General features: G+C 42.2%; 1 protein-coding gene across 2 annotated transcripts in view; it reads left to right on the top strand.

Moving 5' to 3' along the window:
- The window catches only part of LOC144050747 (AT-rich interactive domain-containing protein 3B-like), a 79,884-nt gene that overhangs the window by 33,076 nt on the left and 28,291 nt on the right, over positions 1–18,517 (top strand). For both annotated transcript variants that reach the window (XM_077564316.1, XM_077564317.1), the window contains 2 exons: positions 6,851–6,925; positions 7,188–7,260. In XM_077564316.1, coding sequence (XP_077420442.1) covers positions 6,851–6,925; positions 7,188–7,260 — 148 coding nt within the window. The remainder of the gene's footprint in view (positions 1–6,850; positions 6,926–7,187; positions 7,261–18,517) is intronic.

Raw genomic sequence — 18,517 nt, 5'->3', positions numbered from 1 at the left:
TTTATACAGAACAGCGACATGGGAAAAGGGCATAAAATTAGATGGCTTTTACAGGCCGTGTAAAAGAGTGTTGACCCCACCCCACGACCCCGCCCACTCTTTAGACATAGCAGCAACATGAGGGGAAATGGCCACAACAGGACTGCTCTTCCCGGCAGTGTGAAAAGGGTCTTTTGACACTACAGCAGAAAGAGGAAAATTCACAAGTCTACGTTGTCATTTAGTAAGCAGAACATCACTAGGCTCGCTACTCCCTGTTGTTGGTTAAACTCCCACGGCAATGCGTTTGGCATGATTTCATTTTCAGATTTGCTAGTAAAACGTCCGCCTCTCCGTAACTTGCAATTGAGAGCTAAACCGCCTGTAAGGATGCGAATCACATGAAGCCTTCATCTAATAACAGCTGCACTATCAAATTGGAGAAGTGCTGTCAACATCCTGAGCAATCAATGCCCCCCCCCCCCCCATTCCCCAAGCACCACCAGCAGCGGCAGCCATTAACCCTTCCTGTTCCTGCCTGCCTCTTCACTAAAATGGTGCCTGAAGACCTCAGACAATCTTTTGTGTAATGGCTGCCGTTTGAATTGCCCTCCATCTACGGCGTTGTCGGGATTTGCCAAATGTAGATGTTGCGATATGCAGACAATGTGTACCCAGGCCACCCTGATGCCAAAATTAACACCCCGTGTTTGAGTCTCAACGGATAGTTCAACCGGTTTTACAAGCCCCACCAATCACTGCAAATTGTGTGCCGTCGGTACAAGCCGCAAGGGAACTTTGGACCCCCCCCATCTCCCCCCTCCATAAATGCAGCGACCAGCTACTGCTCACTTCTCATGTACGGTAATTCTGATCCTTGATTTGGTGCTTCGCCAGTCAGTCACGTACGTCCATAATGCGATTAGGACACCCACAGCCAGCCAAGGGAACATAGGCGGATGATGCTTTTCTATCCTTCATCTCACTTCCTCCACACATTACAATTTTGACTTGGTTATAACAAAACGAAAACAACCTCAGATAATGTAGTTGCATAAGTGTACACACCCTCTTACAACTTTTGACTACGCCAGATTAAAATAAAGTTCAGATGTTCTAGTACACAAACTGATGTAAACAAATTCACTACACCAGTCCCAAAAAAAGATTCCAGTTCCAAATTACTAAGGCAACGCCAATGACGTCCCATGAGAACAATGGGACCAAAGTGTGATATTTAACATTTAACAATCGATTTTCCTGAACTTAAAGCCATTCAACTTTTCCGATGTATGTATTTGCATCCAAACGACGAAAACCTTAGTGCGTCTTTGTTAGGATTCCACTTTTAAGATGTAATTTGAGCACGGGGTGTTAAGGTGACTGATCACGATGAGTGAAAATGTCAGTGGCCACCTTAACCTGACTAAAAAGGTGACGTGAAGCGTTAACATTCCTGTTTTTGACCAGAGTCTCTCATCAAGAGCCAACATGTCTTTGTGGTTGACGGGGGGGGGGGGGGGTGGAACCTCTCAAAGACAACATCCTAGTTTTTAAGATGATTTTTTTTCTAATCACCACATTAAGTCGTATTGTTCCATATAAATGAATGACTTTAGTTAGTTTCAAGCAAATGTGGGAGTATGTCACATGTTAAAGTCTTAAGTCCAAGTTGCAATGGAAAAAAAGGAAAGTCAAATGCTGCTAAAGTTTCCCCCCAAAAATTGCGGACTGGCAAATCATACTTTGGGTCAAGCGTTTTAGTGAGATTTTTCAGTCTTGGAATTTCCACAACACTAACTGATGGGTTTTGGTTCCCTTTGAGCCACGGCAGCCATGATCTCTTTACAATTTGGACATTTATTTGTCATGTGGGCTGATTTGGCAAACAAAGAAGCCAGACTTATTTGCTAGGGGTGTGCCAAAAAATCGATTCTCATAAGAATCGCGATTCTCATTTAGTACGATTCAGAATCGATTTTAAATGTCCCAAAATCAATTTTATTTAAATTATTTTATACTGTTTTCCCTTCGTTTGTGTGTGCCTTTGTTGGGAGCGCTGTTCATGTTGTACACGAGTTGGCCTCTTAGGGGCAGTGTGGTTCCACGCGGTCTAATACACTGTTAAGATGTAGCCACATTAGAAAGTAGAAGGAAAAAGTCCCGATCACGTTATTCCAATAACAGGGATGTGATTTTTCCGCTAATTCGCGGAATTCCGCTTTTTTTATCTAGCCCCCACCCCCCCAAAAAAAATTTTAGATTTTTTTTTTTTTTTTTTTTTTAGTAGTTCATTGTGTATGCACATGACTCCGACAGATAACATCTTCTGCTATAACAGACATTTGTGGTATACTCTAATATGAGTTACTTTTCATTTGGTCATGATACAATTATTTGTTCATGAAATTTGAACTCTTCAACATTATTTATGTGTTAACTTAGTAATCACATTAGTTAGATATGATGATATTCTCAGTGATAGTTTTTAAAAGCAAAGGCAGTCCAATGTTTTTGAATGTGACTGATTTTGAGTTGACTAAAACTGCCATTTTATATGGGATAGTTCAATATACATTGAAAATTTATGCTGTTGTTTTGTCTATTTCTTTGTCATGTGAGTGCATTGAAAGTACTTAAAAACACGGAAAACCCATGAGCTGCCAGCGGCCCCCAGACCCCCGGCTAAATTTTCAGATAATTTCACTTTGGTCAAATCACATCCCTGCAATAAAAGTTGTTTTTTTGCAGCGTGGAGCCGTTCTTTTGAGTGCTGAAAGTGCCACGAGTAGAGCACTAATTAGCATTAGCGAGCCAGAACATCTTTAAATTGAAGCAAAAATCATTGTCAAGCAAATCATTTTGAATCAAAAATCGATATGAATCGAAAATCGATTGTGGATCGAATCGCACACCCCCCAAAAATCGGAATCGAATCGAATGACATTCAAAGATTCCCACCCCCTATTATTTGCTTGCCGGCTAGTACTTTGACATTTTATGTGGTGTAGGAAGAGATGTGGACATGCAGAATTTGAGACATTTGTTAGTTTGTCACGGATGGCGTCTCAGGTGGTGAACCAAATTTGTGGAACTGCTTGCTGCCTATGGTGGCAATGGTTTTGCGGCATTTTTTGCAGATGACCGTATTTTGTTCTCCGTCTCCTGGTGAAATCCGTACCGCAGCCGGAACCAAATCGTCTGTGTGCATTTTCAAATAATCGCCAGCTCTCTTTTGCTTTTTGCCGCTCTCCCTCTGTTGTTTCCCTCCTTAAGTCTTACTCAAGTCAAGTCATGTGACTGTCGTCCCCCACATATCCCTACAAGTATTCGCTAATAATCCTCTTTCATCGGATCACATCGTTTGGTAGCCATTTAATACATTTTAAAATGTGGTACGAAAGAGCAGCATGAAGCTCTCTGCCAACGTCCCGTGGCGGGCAGTGTGTTGTTAGACTTGGGTTAAAGTCCGGACCCGCACAGCCTGTGGACCGGCTGCTGTTTATTGTGTCAACACGTTTGTATTCCCACCAACATAGTCAAACCCGCTAACCAACAGCCCGTTGCCCAGAAGTTACATTTGGTAAGACATGACTACACTGAAATCTGAAAACACTTGAATTTTGCACTTACAGTTTCATTTTTGGTAGAGCCGTTGTCCACAGAACACAGAACTGGTACCGCTACCATGAACCATACACCTGGTGAAAAAAAAGGTTGGAGGTGGAGCTGTGGTAGAGTCAAAGATGTGCGCTTCCGCCTTGTTGATGTCAAAGACAGATCTTGATCAAACTGTTAAAAAACACCTTTGCACCATCGTGACAATTGTTTTGTGAAGTTTTTCTCTCTATTTTTTTTTTTTTACACAAAGAAAAACTTGCAAAAATAAATCTGTATCCATTTGCTGGAAAGTGAAGACATTTCGATTGTTATCATTTTGTAATATGAAAGAAAAGTATATTTTTCCCTTCAGTCGCACATGTATTAGCCAGTCTTGCTATCTAATAGAACTTAACCAAGCCGCTGCCACCAAAATCCTTGTTTTTGTTGCATTATTTTTTTTTTTGGGGGGGGGCAGATGGTTGTACACAGTCTGACAATGAAAACACTTCATTCGACTTATGACACTTAATTTGACTTATTATGGAAATATTAGAAGAAATGTATTTTCACAGACTGTTTTCCCGTCATTTAGGTAGATTAAGTTACAAATTGTTGCTTTAGAATTGTTGCGTATGTACACTGTCCTAAGGTTGATATCGTCACGTATCATGGATGGATTTTTGTACATGGATTGCGTGCTTAACCATCATTGATATGATGTCGATGTTTCAGATTTAATGTTTTGTTTTGATTTGGAGTTATTTGGATGTTATGCTGTTAACACAGCGCACTCTTTTCATCTGTTCGTATTTTATAACCATATTAAGGTATCCTCGTGGTCATGGCTTAAAAACGGTATCTCTGTTTCCTATCGCGATCCGTTGTGGTCAACTCCAACCATGCATTTCTCCCTAGATTTCAATTGGAGAGCTTTATGTGATCTTGCGTCACAAATCTTCAGCAGTTGTTTAAATGTCAATCGCTGGTTCTAAGGTTTTGTAAAGTGCAGTTCAACCGGTTTATAAGGCCCAAAATTTTGGCTTGAAGGAATGGGTGAAAAAAAAAAGTGGGGATATTTAATAATTGTTCATCTACTGGGGAGATGGTCAAACTATTAAAACTGTTTGTGTAACAATGACAAAAAAGAAAAGAAGGAAACCAAGAGCTGCGAAAGGCAGTGAGTATCAGTGTTTTGGAAGTTGGGAAATCTCCCCTGTTGTTCACGTTTTTTTTTTTTTTTTATCAGCGAGATTACTTTGTTAAACTTTGGGCAGTTGAATATCCTGCCCCCCACCCCCACTCCCCACACCCCACAAGTATACGAGATTATACATAGCCAGCCAGCAAGCTGATTTATCTCCTGTTATAGTCGTTTATAATGGCTAAAGGTTAACAGAAGTGTGGCCAAACGCTGTGCAAAGGTCTGCATGTTCTCCAAATGTACTATAGGGTTTATTTACCTTCACATGATGATCCTGTGTCATGTTTCAGTGGCACACTATAGATAACAGGAGTGGAGGAGACATTTTCCCGCCTGGGGCTGATATTGAATTCATGAAAATTAGGACAGAATTGCCTTTTGGGGGTTGCAACATGCCCAAAAAGTTCTCAACCCCCCCCAAGTCCATGTATCCTTGTGAGAATTTCTGCCTGTTTTTAGCCATGTGTTTGGAGGAAAGGAGGGGCACTGAGGTCGTTTCCAACCCAGATTAACATCTTGCAAACCCGATAAAAGGAAATAGAAGGTTATTTAACTCATTTGCTCCCCAAAAAACGTATAAATACGTTCTATTTTAAATGTGTCCCAAAGACGTATTCATGCGTTTATGTATTTTTATGCTAGAGCATACAGAGGGCTTTGATGCAGCAAAAGAGATCAACCAGGGCCATGTTGAAAAAAGCTCATTTACCCACAGTTCTATACAGATTTGTGATGATGAAACTTAGCTATATTCTAATGCTAATTGCTGGAAAACTGACAAAAGAAGAGACTCTAATCTTTCTTTTGGTAGGTTCCATGTTTTAATAGCAATAGAACACAATATTCTTTGGGCCTTGCCACAATCAGTCAAAATCCAGTAAAACAGCCGGGAGCGAGCGGGATTGCTTCAGTGAAAATGGCTGGGAGTGAATTAGTTAAAAAAATATATATACATGATAAAAGGGACCTGTAGGATATTTATATTATTATTTTAAAAGGGTGTGCGAGCAAATCATGTGCTGGTGTGAGCAACTGAGGAAAAAAAAGGGTGGTTAGTGTAGTCACGCAAAGTCCCATTTCTGGCTCAATGATTATATTGAGAGCTGGCTTTTTGACGGTTCGAACTCCACGCATATTTTTGATGTCTGAGGCATATTTTCCAGCATATTTGTTTCCATGGCCTAAATCTTTACAAGCATTTTGTGTGAAAATCACTACCTGCAACCTTTTGGCCCACGGGCCCTTCTATTCAGGCCCTGTAATTTTTGTTGACCAATGGGCTCCTGTTTGAAATGAGACCCCTGAGCTGGAGCTGTTAACGCCCCCCCCCCCCAGCAGCCGCCCTGCTTCCTACCTCGCTCCAAAAGGATCTTGTTGTGATTCCTGATGCTTTTATAGGTTTTGTCTTTAAGGAGACATTCCTGCTCGGCGCATACCGTGCACCCCTCTCTGCCCCTATTTTCCTTCCTTCCCGTCTTGTGGGGCCTTTGCAACCCCCCCACTCACAAACACAACCACCATCACTACACAATACACATGTGTGTGTGTGCGTGTTGGTAAAAACTGTTGACCAGCCTGCCCTTTCCTGACAGCCTAGCTCCACTCCATGAACTTGGGACACCCGTCACAGCTGCATTACGATTGAAGGATGGAGGGAGGGGAGGGAGGGGTGATGGTGGTGGTGGTGGTGGGGGATTTCGTATCCAGCTGGGTCGGAAGACAAGGGGCGGGTGGGGTGGGGGTTCATGGCGCAGATGCAGATGGTTTAGGTCAAATAGAGATGTTTGATGGTCAAGAAAGAAGTGGTTGCTGGTGCAGAGGGGGACACGGGAGCTCAGGGGCACAATAACTCCAGAGGTTTTTCCCGCCCAACCACCGGAAAAGTGCATTCCCACACCCACAGTTGGAGAATGTAGCACATCTATCACACTAAATCACTAAACTCAAATTATTTTTATTTTATATTTTGGGGGTTGGATGTACTGAAACGCATTTCTGGTATCAAAATATATACAGCAGATATTTTATGCATTGCTTATCTGTGTTCTGTATCTCCGTTTCTTGTAGAATGGAAGCGCAAGCTGGGCGGATGAGGGAGACAGCAGCAGAGGAAGAGGAGAAGCCTCCAGAGACTTTGCCAAGGTGTGATCATTTTCTAAAAAAAAAAAAAAAAAAAAAAGCCCCAATTAAAGGCGCCTAATGGGTCGTTTCAACTTTAAATGGCTTCAAAGGAAGTAGACACGACTGTGGCATCACCTTTACTGTTAAAAACAACACACTTTCATTAGGAAATGCTAATTGTGACCATTTGTTCAGGAAATTGAGTAATCCAAACAAAGTCGTCCGTGACATGTATTCTTTTGTTTTGCCTGAATTACTACTAGTGATGGATTTCCTTTTTCAGTTATACGAGCTGGACAGTGACCCCAAAAGGAAGGAGTTCCTGGATGATCTCTTTACCTTCATGCAGAAAAGAGGTACTTTGCAATTATTTACATTATCGTTATACTCGTTCAATGGAATCTGCAGTCTTCGTATTTTTTTTTGGTAGGCAGTGAGTAATGCAATATACATTTCATTTAAGTACACAAATTGGAACTTGATACATGCTGCAACAGGTGGGAGGAGGATTTTATCTATACTAATATATTTTTTGAATAGTATTACAGTATTTTTTTTTCAAGAATAACACGCACATATTCGGCATATGCTTTTACATATCTTTGATTATATGATGAAATGTTATCCTGGCTCTTTTGTTGGTAGCAACAGCTATAGCTCTTACTTAGCATGTAGCCTAGCTTCTCTTGCTGCCTGTTCATCGCCACCTTGCTTACATCAGCTGATGACTTCTTGGTCCACTCAGACTTGGAACCTTGGCAGCGTGCTGCTGAATATTTCTCAGAAGCGCTAGTGCTGCTCATGGGAGGCTAACCTGTTCGCTAAAGGTTAACAAGTTGCAGATAGTAAGCTAGGCTGGGGTTGGCGGTGCCCTGGCGTAGCAGAAAACTACAGTCCAGGGCGGGCGTCTTTTCCGATGTACCAAAGCTCTGTCATGTTACCTTTTTAGTGGGTGTCTTTAGCTTCTCAGTCATCCAAATCTAATCCAATCCAAAGGTTGTAGGTTGCCTTGGTCCAATGTTTGCGGATTACTTTGAGTGTGTGACACGATACTGGTGTGCTTTTATTTTGAAGGCCTGACTTTACCAGCTACAGGATGTTTTTCACCGATGACGGCAGAAGGTTGCCGAGCGGACCGGAAGACTCGTCGTTGCGTTGTTCTCCATTTCGCTTGCCCTCTGTGATGTCAGATGGTTGATCTAATGTTGTTGTGCTAATGTGTTAATTTTGGGCACAGTGACTGAATGGTTAGCACATCTACCTCACACACTGTGGTAATGAGTTTGAATCCTTCCTGTGTGAATTTGGCATGTTGTGACATGTTTTCTCATGCGCTCTTGTGTCATTAGTTGGGTGGGTCAGATGATGACAAATGAAAGCATATTTTATAGTTTAACTTCATGGGTGTTTCCACTCATATGTCAGTGAGCCTCCTCATCTGACTGGTGTAGTTTTTTTTTTAGTCCTGGTTTGGGGAGTTGATGAATTAAGCTGAGAGGGAGGGACGGAATCTGTCAGGGCCCTGTTAGCGTCTCTGTCCAGCGGCAGACGGCGGGCGGGAGTTGTTGTCTTCCTGACCCCTTTACTTTACACATGCTGATCTATCACCCTGACTCAGACGTCGCCTGACAGCAGATAACTGGCCGGACGCGCCGTGCCACCTCGCGTTATTCATGGAATCATTTGTCACATTAGCTCAAATGCTAACATTCGCAGTGCTAACACGTTTGTGTTATTGTTACAAACAGTAGTAATATTACAATGCAAGTACAGTATTTATCTAACAATAATGAAAGGGACAATAATGAGGGACTTCTTTTTCTCATGAGCTTATTTCTTGACTTTTTAAAAAGCCTATTTTCACTGTATTTATACTAAGGCTGCCAAGAGTAGTCTACTAGTCACAACTGTGTCGACGACCTGCTGACAGTTAATTTAATACTCAATGTCTTTTTTTTTAAATGATTATTATTGTTTTGAAGCTTTATCTCTCTGACGCACATGCACAATCCTGGTCGTGTGTGATGTAAACAGAAGTGTGGCTAGTGTGATGGCTAACCAACATTAGCGACAGAGTCTCTAAGATAGGCAACATTTTACCAAAAATACTTGATGCGATGCAAACCTGCCTTTCACGGCGCTGATAAATGAGCACCCAAAAAGGATGTGGCCTTATGGCAGGCGCCTGATTTCCGTTTTTGATGTAGTCATTTCTGAAAGCTAGCATTAGCGCTCAACTATGTTATGTTGGAACACCTCGATGCTAACCAGATGCCGTAGTAAAGTCGTAATTACAGTCAACATTTGTATGAAAACAGTCAAATGAAAAACAAATACAGATGTAACTGAGTGACGGTCTTCTTGTTGTGTTTGACCACGTAGTGCGCCATTCATACCCTCAAAAGGTCTGTATGTAAATGTGATTATCAAAATCAATTTTACATTGTGTAATCATGGCAAAGACGTCTATTTACAGTAGCTAGCGTGTCTCCAATTCACTGGCAGTGGAGAAGAGGAGGGGTCAGTGGAAGACATTAGCATTGCCCAACTGAGTGCTCATCTATAATGGACAAAGGGAAAAAGAATATGGGAGATTTTCTTTTCCTCCCTGAGTGTATTGACTGTGATAATGCTCGTAATTATTCGCAGTGGAACGGGGCAACATTAAACAGCCAGGGTCGGGATAAGAGCGAATGTCAGCAGCTAAGTGACTTTAATGCAGCCAGTGTATCATTTCAACTGCGAAGAGGCACTCGGCTGACCTCTGCTGTGGCGTCTTAATCACAGGGAAACAAATTGTGTGGTGACTTGGAGGGTGGGTTGGGGGGGGGGGGGTCATGGAGACTCTCCTTTTGGTGTTTTTTTACACTTGTCAGAATAAACCAGAAGAAGCGCAAGCGCTCTCTCATTACAAGGTGTCACCCCTCCTCTGGTTTCTACTTCAAAGATGCGGCGCTGAGATTAGTACGTTTTTTTTTGGTGGGGGGGGGGGGGGTGGAGCCGCTGTGTAGTTCTTTATTGTTGTTTTCTAAACCAAGGGTTCCCGCCGGGGACCACAAGCTCTAGCTTGGAGGTCTGCCAAGTAATTTACAATAAACTATGTTGTATCTTTTACAAAGTGCATAACTACATATGGTGATCAGATGAATAAAACAAACATACTTGATATTGCGTCTCCCTGCGGCCCAAAAAGTTTAAGAACCCCCTGTCGTCTAAAAGCTTTGACTGACATCTGTGTGCGTGTTGGTCAAACGGAGGAATCCGCTGATGGCTGGAGACAAATGGCCAAGCACTTTTTCCCACCTCATTCATCGCCGGGGCCTCCGGGCTGCGAGAGGAAAGCAGCAGCGGAAGGAAAACTTACGAGGGATTCCCATTTCCTGCCCCTGCGCTTAAAAACAGACGTGTGTGTGCGTGTGTGCGTGTGTGTGAAAAGTTGAGGAATTTTAGCAGCTGCCTTAAATCCTGCCTTTGCATAAAGAAAGACCCATTGATGGACTCGCTATCTTTTAAAGGAAGACGTGTTCAATTTCTGACTCCTGTTGCGCTAGCAGATCTTTATTCCTTTTATTCCAGTTGCTCTCCTTGTACTATTAGAGCAACTTTGCTGTTTAATTGTGCAGTGGCTAATATCTAAAGCAGTGGTTGTCAACTGCTGTGCCCTGGGACCCGCTTTTCCCTATTGCCGCGAAGTCCTTGCTCGGCATGGGAATTGAGAAGAATTTAGTGATTCCGATTCAATTATCAATGCTGCGTCATCCTTTCTCATTGGGTGATGAAATGGAATAATGTAAATGTCTTTGGTGGCTTTAATATCTCTCATCGTCTTTAATTAGCAAAAAGACACTCTGTCAAAATGCTTGATCACAACGCAACAACAAATTTTAATACGGGCTTATGTGCTCCATAAAAAATATTTTTGGGTTGAGATATCACTCATCTTGCTGATGAAATGTAGCGAATGTTGGTTTTTCATCAAGGTCTGTTAAAAGGTGCAAACTGTTGCAAAGACGTTTGCAAAATTTCTTGTTGCCAAGAAATGAAGTTGTGTTTGCGGGGGCACAAAAAGATTAACGAGGAGCCGTAAACGGCCCTCGGGTCGTAGTTTGGATTCGGAAACTCCTGACGTAGCCAAATCTTGCACCGCCTGTCTTTGTAGGATATCTTCTACCTGCATGAAGCTGACTTGGTAAATCTCACCATTGTACATAAGTGCATCAAATTACAAGCTCCTCAATTCACTTAAAATCGCTCACTTTCTGTTTAATTTTGAACATGAGTCTCTGAGACTTTTTTTTTTTTTTTTTGCATCATGTAATGATAGACATTTCAAGTCAATTTCAAGTCCCTTGGTGGAACTCGTTGACAAACTTTTTATTATTATTTTACAATTTCACGCTTTGCCAGTCTGTCTAGGGTACCTGCTCCGATCGGGGCTCATAATAATCTAATAGGAGTTTGTCCAAGTAGAATTCCCCTGCCAAATGTCTGCTGCAAACCAAAATGGCAGATTATCCTATTCATTTCCAAGCATCTGTCCTTGAGACATTTTCATCCATTATCGCTCTTTATAATAGACATGTCCACCTAATTTCATGCCAATTGGTGAAACTGGAGTTGTACAAGTGATCTTTTGGGTTGTACTTCATCAGATTCAACAAAATGTTTCCGGTGTTGCTTCTGTAGTGTTTTGACTGCCAAAAACGTTAAATAACGTTTAGTAAAATCCTATGGAGGAGTGCCAAAGACGTTAAAAGACGTTTGTTTCAAAACTTTAGGTGAAACTAACCATTTTCTATTGTTGATTACTGAAGAACGGAATAAGGTAGAAACAAACTTTTTTTTCCTGATAAAAGATGAGAGTCCAATCTTTCATTTGGTAGTATGTGTGTTTCCATAGTCCAAACACATAATTTTCTGTGGACCTTGAAAGATCAGTCAAAATGCTTAAATCGGCTGGCACCCACGGCATCCCTTTTCTGAAAACGTCTGGCAGTCAAAGAGTTAAGAGCCGTGACTTCTTGCCAACATATCACTGCTTTTGCAACATACAAATGTGCGTCGTCTTGTCTGGAAATTTTCAGAGAGTTGTGATTGCTCCTTCTTTATCCTACCCAAAACAATTCTGTTGAGTTTGTCAGTTTCTTATTGTGTTTTTTGAAATCCCTACGCCGGGAGCAGTTCTCAATGTCAGTATTTGTCAGCACTGACTGTGCCTTTGTAAACCAGATTCTTCCTGTTTGCAGCCATGTGGTTATTGTCAGCGAGGACTCACATTGAAGTACAGAATCCGCTAAAATAAATCCCTTTTTTTTTTTTTTATGAATGTAACATAAAATGGATAATTGGTACACTGATGCGCGGCGGCTTTTCCCAGAAATGTTTTTCAAATTCCGATGTGTAGGAGCGTTGAACGAAGGGCATCCATCTTATTCCAAACCGTCGTCCATTATCTTGAGCGAAGGCGCAGCCGCTAATGTCCACGTAAACGCCATTAAAAAATGTTTCCTGGCTTCTGGAGTGGAGCATTTTGAGATGTATGACATGGCTTCATCATATCCATGACACTTTTTTACCGGAGATTGTCTGTTGATTGTTTGCTTTGACGAGGCGTAATCGTGCGGTCGTCGAGGAGGGTCGTTGTCGTATCACCAGGAAGAAAATGAAAGAGTGATGCGGCCAACTGCCTGTTAGCGCTTGCCACTTGAGATGATTAATGGCCGCCGAACAGACGCAGCAAGGGGCTCCTCTTGTTCAGCGCAGTAACGAAGAAGGCAGTGGAGGTAATGAAGGCCAGATACAGCCGAGTGTTACGCTCCTAATCGCAATTGAACATAATTGGCAACATACATTTTGTCAAAATGTAATGGATATTTTTCAATGTGTTTTTTCAGAAATAACAAATTTAAATTTGAACATTATGAACCCAGAATATAATTTTGAAACCAGAACATTTGATAATGTCAGCATTGGTTACCATGGTAACAGGAATTTTGTAATAACGTATAAAGCCACTGTGTGCTAACAGTATGCATGAATTTGTAAGTCCCCCACCACACACACACACACACACACACACACACACACAAAACTAGTCTTTCGTAACTAGTAAATAGTATAAATGGTTGAAAACTCATTTGCATTAAGGAAAGTATCATGCAAAATCTGTGAATACTTAAATCTAGAGTATGTAAAGTATAAGGATGATATAAAAAGTTAGTTGCGATAAAGTTATGTCAAAACGACAACTGTCAGCGATTGTGTTGTCAACTTGACCTCTTTTGGTTCAAATAAGGAAAAAAACAACAACGTATGAATAATAGTACACGGTTTAATACTTCTGAACACAAATTTAAGCCACAAATCATTTTTGGAAATTGGCAACTTGTCAAACAAGGACTATAAATTGAGACCATCCTATCTTTAGTTTAGACTTTGCGGTTGTGATGCATCCAACTTTAGAAGCAGTATTATGCACACTGCACTTATTGTTATTCAAAGTCAGTGGACGGTTATACAGTACCTAATTTGTGGATAGTTGTGTTTAAAAAAAAAAATATATATATATATATATATTATTACTATATAATACTTAATGTTTTCTCTTTTTTAACCTGACACCCAAGTTTTTTTTTTTTACGAAAATAAATTAAAACTAAACTTAAAAAAAAGCATTTTTTTTAAATGAAAAACAAAAAAACCTACTCTAAAAACTAATTAAAACATAATTGAATAAACAAACTTCAAAACGAAATTCAAATGAAGTATAATGCAAATTCCCAAACTATTCTAATAACTTTGAACCCTATTGACACGTGACATCAAGAAAGAAAAGCAGCAAACTTCGGTTGAAATCACGAGCGTGGCTGGTGGCGGTGGCGTAATGAAGGCTGGAGACATCCTAGCGTTCCACTCCTAATCGGACCTGTAGTCTCGGCTTAGCGGGGACCACATGGTGGGTTATCTGCGCTTTAGAGTTATTCTGGGACGAGATGCTTTCGTACTGTGCCATGAAGTCATCTCACAAGGTGCAAGGAGGATGTGGCAGTGATTGCGGTTTGCTGCTTGTTCGCAAAGTGGATCTCACAGGCCTGGGTAGGAAGTAAGATCCTTTGTTCAGGCTCAAACCGTCAAAGAAAATTAAAAAAAAAAAAACGTATGATGATGATTTTGAGGCATACTGTTGGAATTTTTTTTTCTAAGAAAACAATTCTTGATTCCACTCATTTGGCAATCAAATGTGTTTGCCTTGAAATGCGTTGAGGTTTTTGTGCCTCTTTTCGGCATTAAAACACACAAGTATGGACGTCCCCATATCCATTTTGCTCTTTCTATTGTGGGAATCGGTGGCCTCCCAGCAGGACATTAGAGGAAGTTTCCTAACTGTAACCCTGAGACCATGAGCTCCGTCCACACCAATTACGCCATGAACGGGCTCTGGGGGGGGGGGGATCAGTGTATGCATTCTATTTCGACTGCCCTCACGCCTCCCAGCTTGGCTGTATGGAAACAGACACTGGAAACAGGCGAGGCACTCGGGAAAAACACGGTACCACAATAGGAAGATTCTGGCCTCATTTTGCCTGCTACTTCTGGAATAGTTGCCCTTTTCGCACCGTTCTCACAAAATTACAGCATCAGATGTAGAACAGACGAGCCAGAATTGATCTTTCCCAAGGGCGGAAAAATGTCGTGCACACATTCGGTGTGAACGAGGCAAGCATACATTTCCTTCAACGCCGTGGCATGATTGGGTATTGAAGTTCACGCCCTTGTCCAATGTCCAGGCTTCTTCCGAATTCCCATTTCTGTCATGGCTATGATGCTAGATCCAAATCTGGAAAGTTGCCCACTGTGGCCGATCTGACTTTGGCAGGCACTCTAAAATGGGCAAGCAACAGTTGCTTTCAATACAAAAGAAGTGAGGAGTCTCTGCTGTTAGACTTTACAACCACGTCCCTTTTCCGAACTCCCTTAGATGCGCAACCGTCTGACTTTGTTACAGCTGTGATACTGCCCCCATCAGAACCATTCCAAGTCAACTTGATTCTGCCCCCAATCTATGACTTTTACACCTACCGTATTATCACGACTATAAGCCGCACTGAAAAGTCTTACATTTTCTCAAAAGTTGACGACGCGCCTAATAGTGAGGTGCGCCTTTTGTGTGCACCGAGTTCCAAAACCTTGATTGTCTCTGGCGAGTCAAGCGCAACAGTGCCGACATATTGCTTATATACAGGAAATCCGGCCCTGGTTGAGGACTGTCAGGCATGAGAACCCAAAAGACTCAACTAAAAAATGACGGGAGTCTATTGGGTTCTCCTGCCTGCCAGTCCTCAACCAGGGCCGGGTTTCCTGTATATAAGATACAGTTGGACTTGTTGGTGCTCACTGCTTTCACTTTATGGAACTGCTAGAGAGAGTTACGCCGCAATTTGTGAATGTTTTGTGCATGCTTGGGCGAAACGTGTCTAGTTGCACTAAACGAACTTTCGCAAAAACTGCCATCATTTCTGAGGAGCCGGGCGGGAACGTGGATGAGGATTGATCAAAAGTAATGAGAGTACATTGTTAAATACTTCAAACCAAACTCAGTTTTGCTGCGCTGCATTTTTCTCTCCCAGCCATTTTCAGTGAAGCAACCCCCTTCGCTCCCGGCTGTTTTACTGGATTTTGACTGATTTTGCAAGGCCCACAGAATATTCGGTGCATCACTAATGCTAGCGGAAGATTAACCGTACCTGCGCCCAATAGTGCGGTGTGCCTTATGTGTGTGTTAAATACAGAAGTAGCACCCATAACTGAGACTGCGCCTTATGGTCGTGAAAATACGGTAACCACGGCACTGGAATAAATGCAGACTTTGACAGGCTGCGTGAAACAATCTCATGATGGTTGATTTCAACACAGCAGCAGCGCGTTGGGTGTTAAACTTCACAACCTAGTCCTGACTTTTCGGAATACCTTTACACACGTGGCGTCCCGCATCTATTACGTCCATGGTGTACCACCACAGAATTTCCCTGTCAACTTTGTCCACCCCATTGCTAGTTGCTACCTTTTACACAGAACACGTTCCATTGGTCAAACTGCTGTGATGTGAAAGGGGCCGTTCACAGCAACCAGTTGAGTATTGTGAAGAAGTTTGGCTATTTTAGAAAATAAATGAATGTTGTAGATCCCATTCCTACGAAAAGTGCATTTTGGCAGCGTGTGAATCACCTTTCACACTGCACGCGCCAATTTAACGCAATGAGCAAATGACGTTTTTCCTTCCCTTGTCTGCTTCCGTCTTCACCCCCTTCCTCCCTCCTCTGTTTATTGTGCTACAGTTACAACCTCTGAAACTTGATAACGCCGTGGGGGACGGGTGGCGGGCGGCGGGCGGGGAGGGCATTGGCCTGCTTGCTGAGGCCCGGGGGGGAGGTGTTCGCGATGGGGTGTGGGGGTTGGGCTTGGATTAAGGGGCCTCCTCCTGTCCTCCACAACATGATTAATGATCTCCAAACAAGTGGGGGCTAACCTTTTTTCGATAGGCCGCCCGCTTGACGGACAGCAGACAAGGGCCCGGTGATCGTATGCCGGGTGGCGTGAAAAGGTTGACGGCGGACAAGGGCACTATCGAGACGTGCTGCCAAGGTGACAAAAGGCGAGGTCAATGGAGGCGCACTCAGCCAGCCAGTCAGTCTGTCAGTCAGTCAGACAGTTAGTCAGCTGACCAAACACAGAGATAATCACACGTCCATCTTGGAAGAGCGTCACAGCAAAAGGGCGGATGCCTCGCTACTTTTTAATCAAGCCACCGAGAGAGACGCCCAAAACTGCCGCCCCGTTTGGATCAAAGTTTTGTCGTTTTGCGGCTTCTTGTCCGTTGATCCAGTTGAGGAAAGAGTTTGTCTTTTTGGTGAACTCCACCCTTTCAGACGGGACAAATTACAAGCCAGCCTTTAGTGAGGGAATGCGACGGTGGCGGGGTTTGGGTGGGGGGGGGGGGGGGCTGGGCATGTCGTCTTTGTTCAAAACCAACGGAAATGGTGCTTTTCATGGTGTTTGTTTTTATATTCTTAGCCATGTTAGATAGAAATCTTCTTGCCAACCAAGGCTACTCTTTGTGCCGCTTCCTCTCCTGATTCCAACCCCCCCCCCCCACCACCACCATCCCCTCCCCCTGTTTTTTCCTCCTTTGCCATTTGTTCTAATGCTCTGCGTTATCCATCTTTAATTACGACCATACTGTAAAGGGATTTAAATCTCTAAGCTGCCCAGCCGGGAGATTCTTAATCACCCGGCCCGTAACTAACGTAGCACAGAAGAAGGAAAAGCTGCTGACCGATTCACGCTGCCAGCGACGAGGTCATCGTTGACACGAAAAATAACTCTGGCCGCCTGATTCTTCACACGCGTCTTGTTTTGTCTACTCTGCTCTAGCAAAAAAAAAACACTTTGCCGTCGATTGTTAGTAACATCACAGATTTGCTTGCGAACGTCACATGAACGAACCCATTTTCGGTTGACAGCAAGTGGCAGTACTAGGCAAAATGGCCGCCCATGAGATGAATTTTGCTGCTTAACCCATTTGCTCCCAAAAACGTATAAAAATGTTTTTTTTTTTTTTTTTAAATTTTAAATATTGCAATGAGCCCAAAAACGTATTTATACGTTGTTGTTGTTGTTTTTGTTTTTTTAAAGCTAGGCTTTGATGCAGCCTATGAACTGAAGAGAACACTTAAAGCAATGGTAGTTGTTACATAAACAGCCAGCAGGTGGCAGCAAAGTATAAAAGATCAATCCGGCCCGTGTTGCAACAAGCTCTTTTCCCCTGTGTTTTCAACAGGTTTGTGAGTGATGATGACACTTAGCTATATTATAATGCTAATTGCTTTAAACAGAAAACAGAAACAGATAGAAATGTACTTTTTTCCTGGTGAAAGAAGAGACTCTAATATTTATTTTGGTAGGTTCCATATTTTTATAGCAATAGAATACAATATTCTGTGGGCCGTGCAAAATCTGTCAAAATCCAGTCAAATTCATATTCCACAAAAGTAATATTAATCAGAATACCAGGTTTAAACTAGTGGGGACACACAGAACATATTTTTGTCAAGAAAATGTTTGACTTGAGTAAGTTTAGTTGTGCCAAACTTTGCCATCCAAACTGCTGACATGCTAATGGAAACACAAGATGTCACAAAACAAAAGAGCACAAGATGAACTGTGCACATTTTTCTTTTTTAGGGCTTTTTAACGATATTCATTCTAAAAGGACAAGCTGATTTACTTACAAAATGTAATTAGACTCTCATTCAGAGCAGTTCAGTGTCACCCATAAAACGTTATCTGTTATCAACATTGTTATCGCGTTTTGTTTTTTTCCTTTTGCATTAACGGCAATTAGCTTCTTCTTCTTTCCTTTACACTTTGCCATTAAAGATGGTCGGAGGAAAAAGGATGTGTAAGGCATATTTGCAAAGATTTACTGTTAACTCCCAACAAATGGAGCATTGCTATGTCGAAATCTAATTAGAGGGAAATGAGTCAAGACTGCACTTGCTTAGTTTTCTTCACTAAATAGCAATGACCATTAAAAATGTCAAGAAGTGCAAAGGT

This window comes from Vanacampus margaritifer, chromosome 4 (genome assembly GCF_051991255.1).
Source record: "Vanacampus margaritifer isolate UIUO_Vmar chromosome 4, RoL_Vmar_1.0, whole genome shotgun sequence".
NCBI classification, from domain to species: domain Eukaryota; kingdom Metazoa; phylum Chordata; class Actinopteri; order Syngnathiformes; family Syngnathidae; genus Vanacampus; species Vanacampus margaritifer.
The sequence above is the reverse complement of the archived record's forward strand: the minus strand, read 5'-3'. Positions and strand labels throughout refer to the sequence as shown.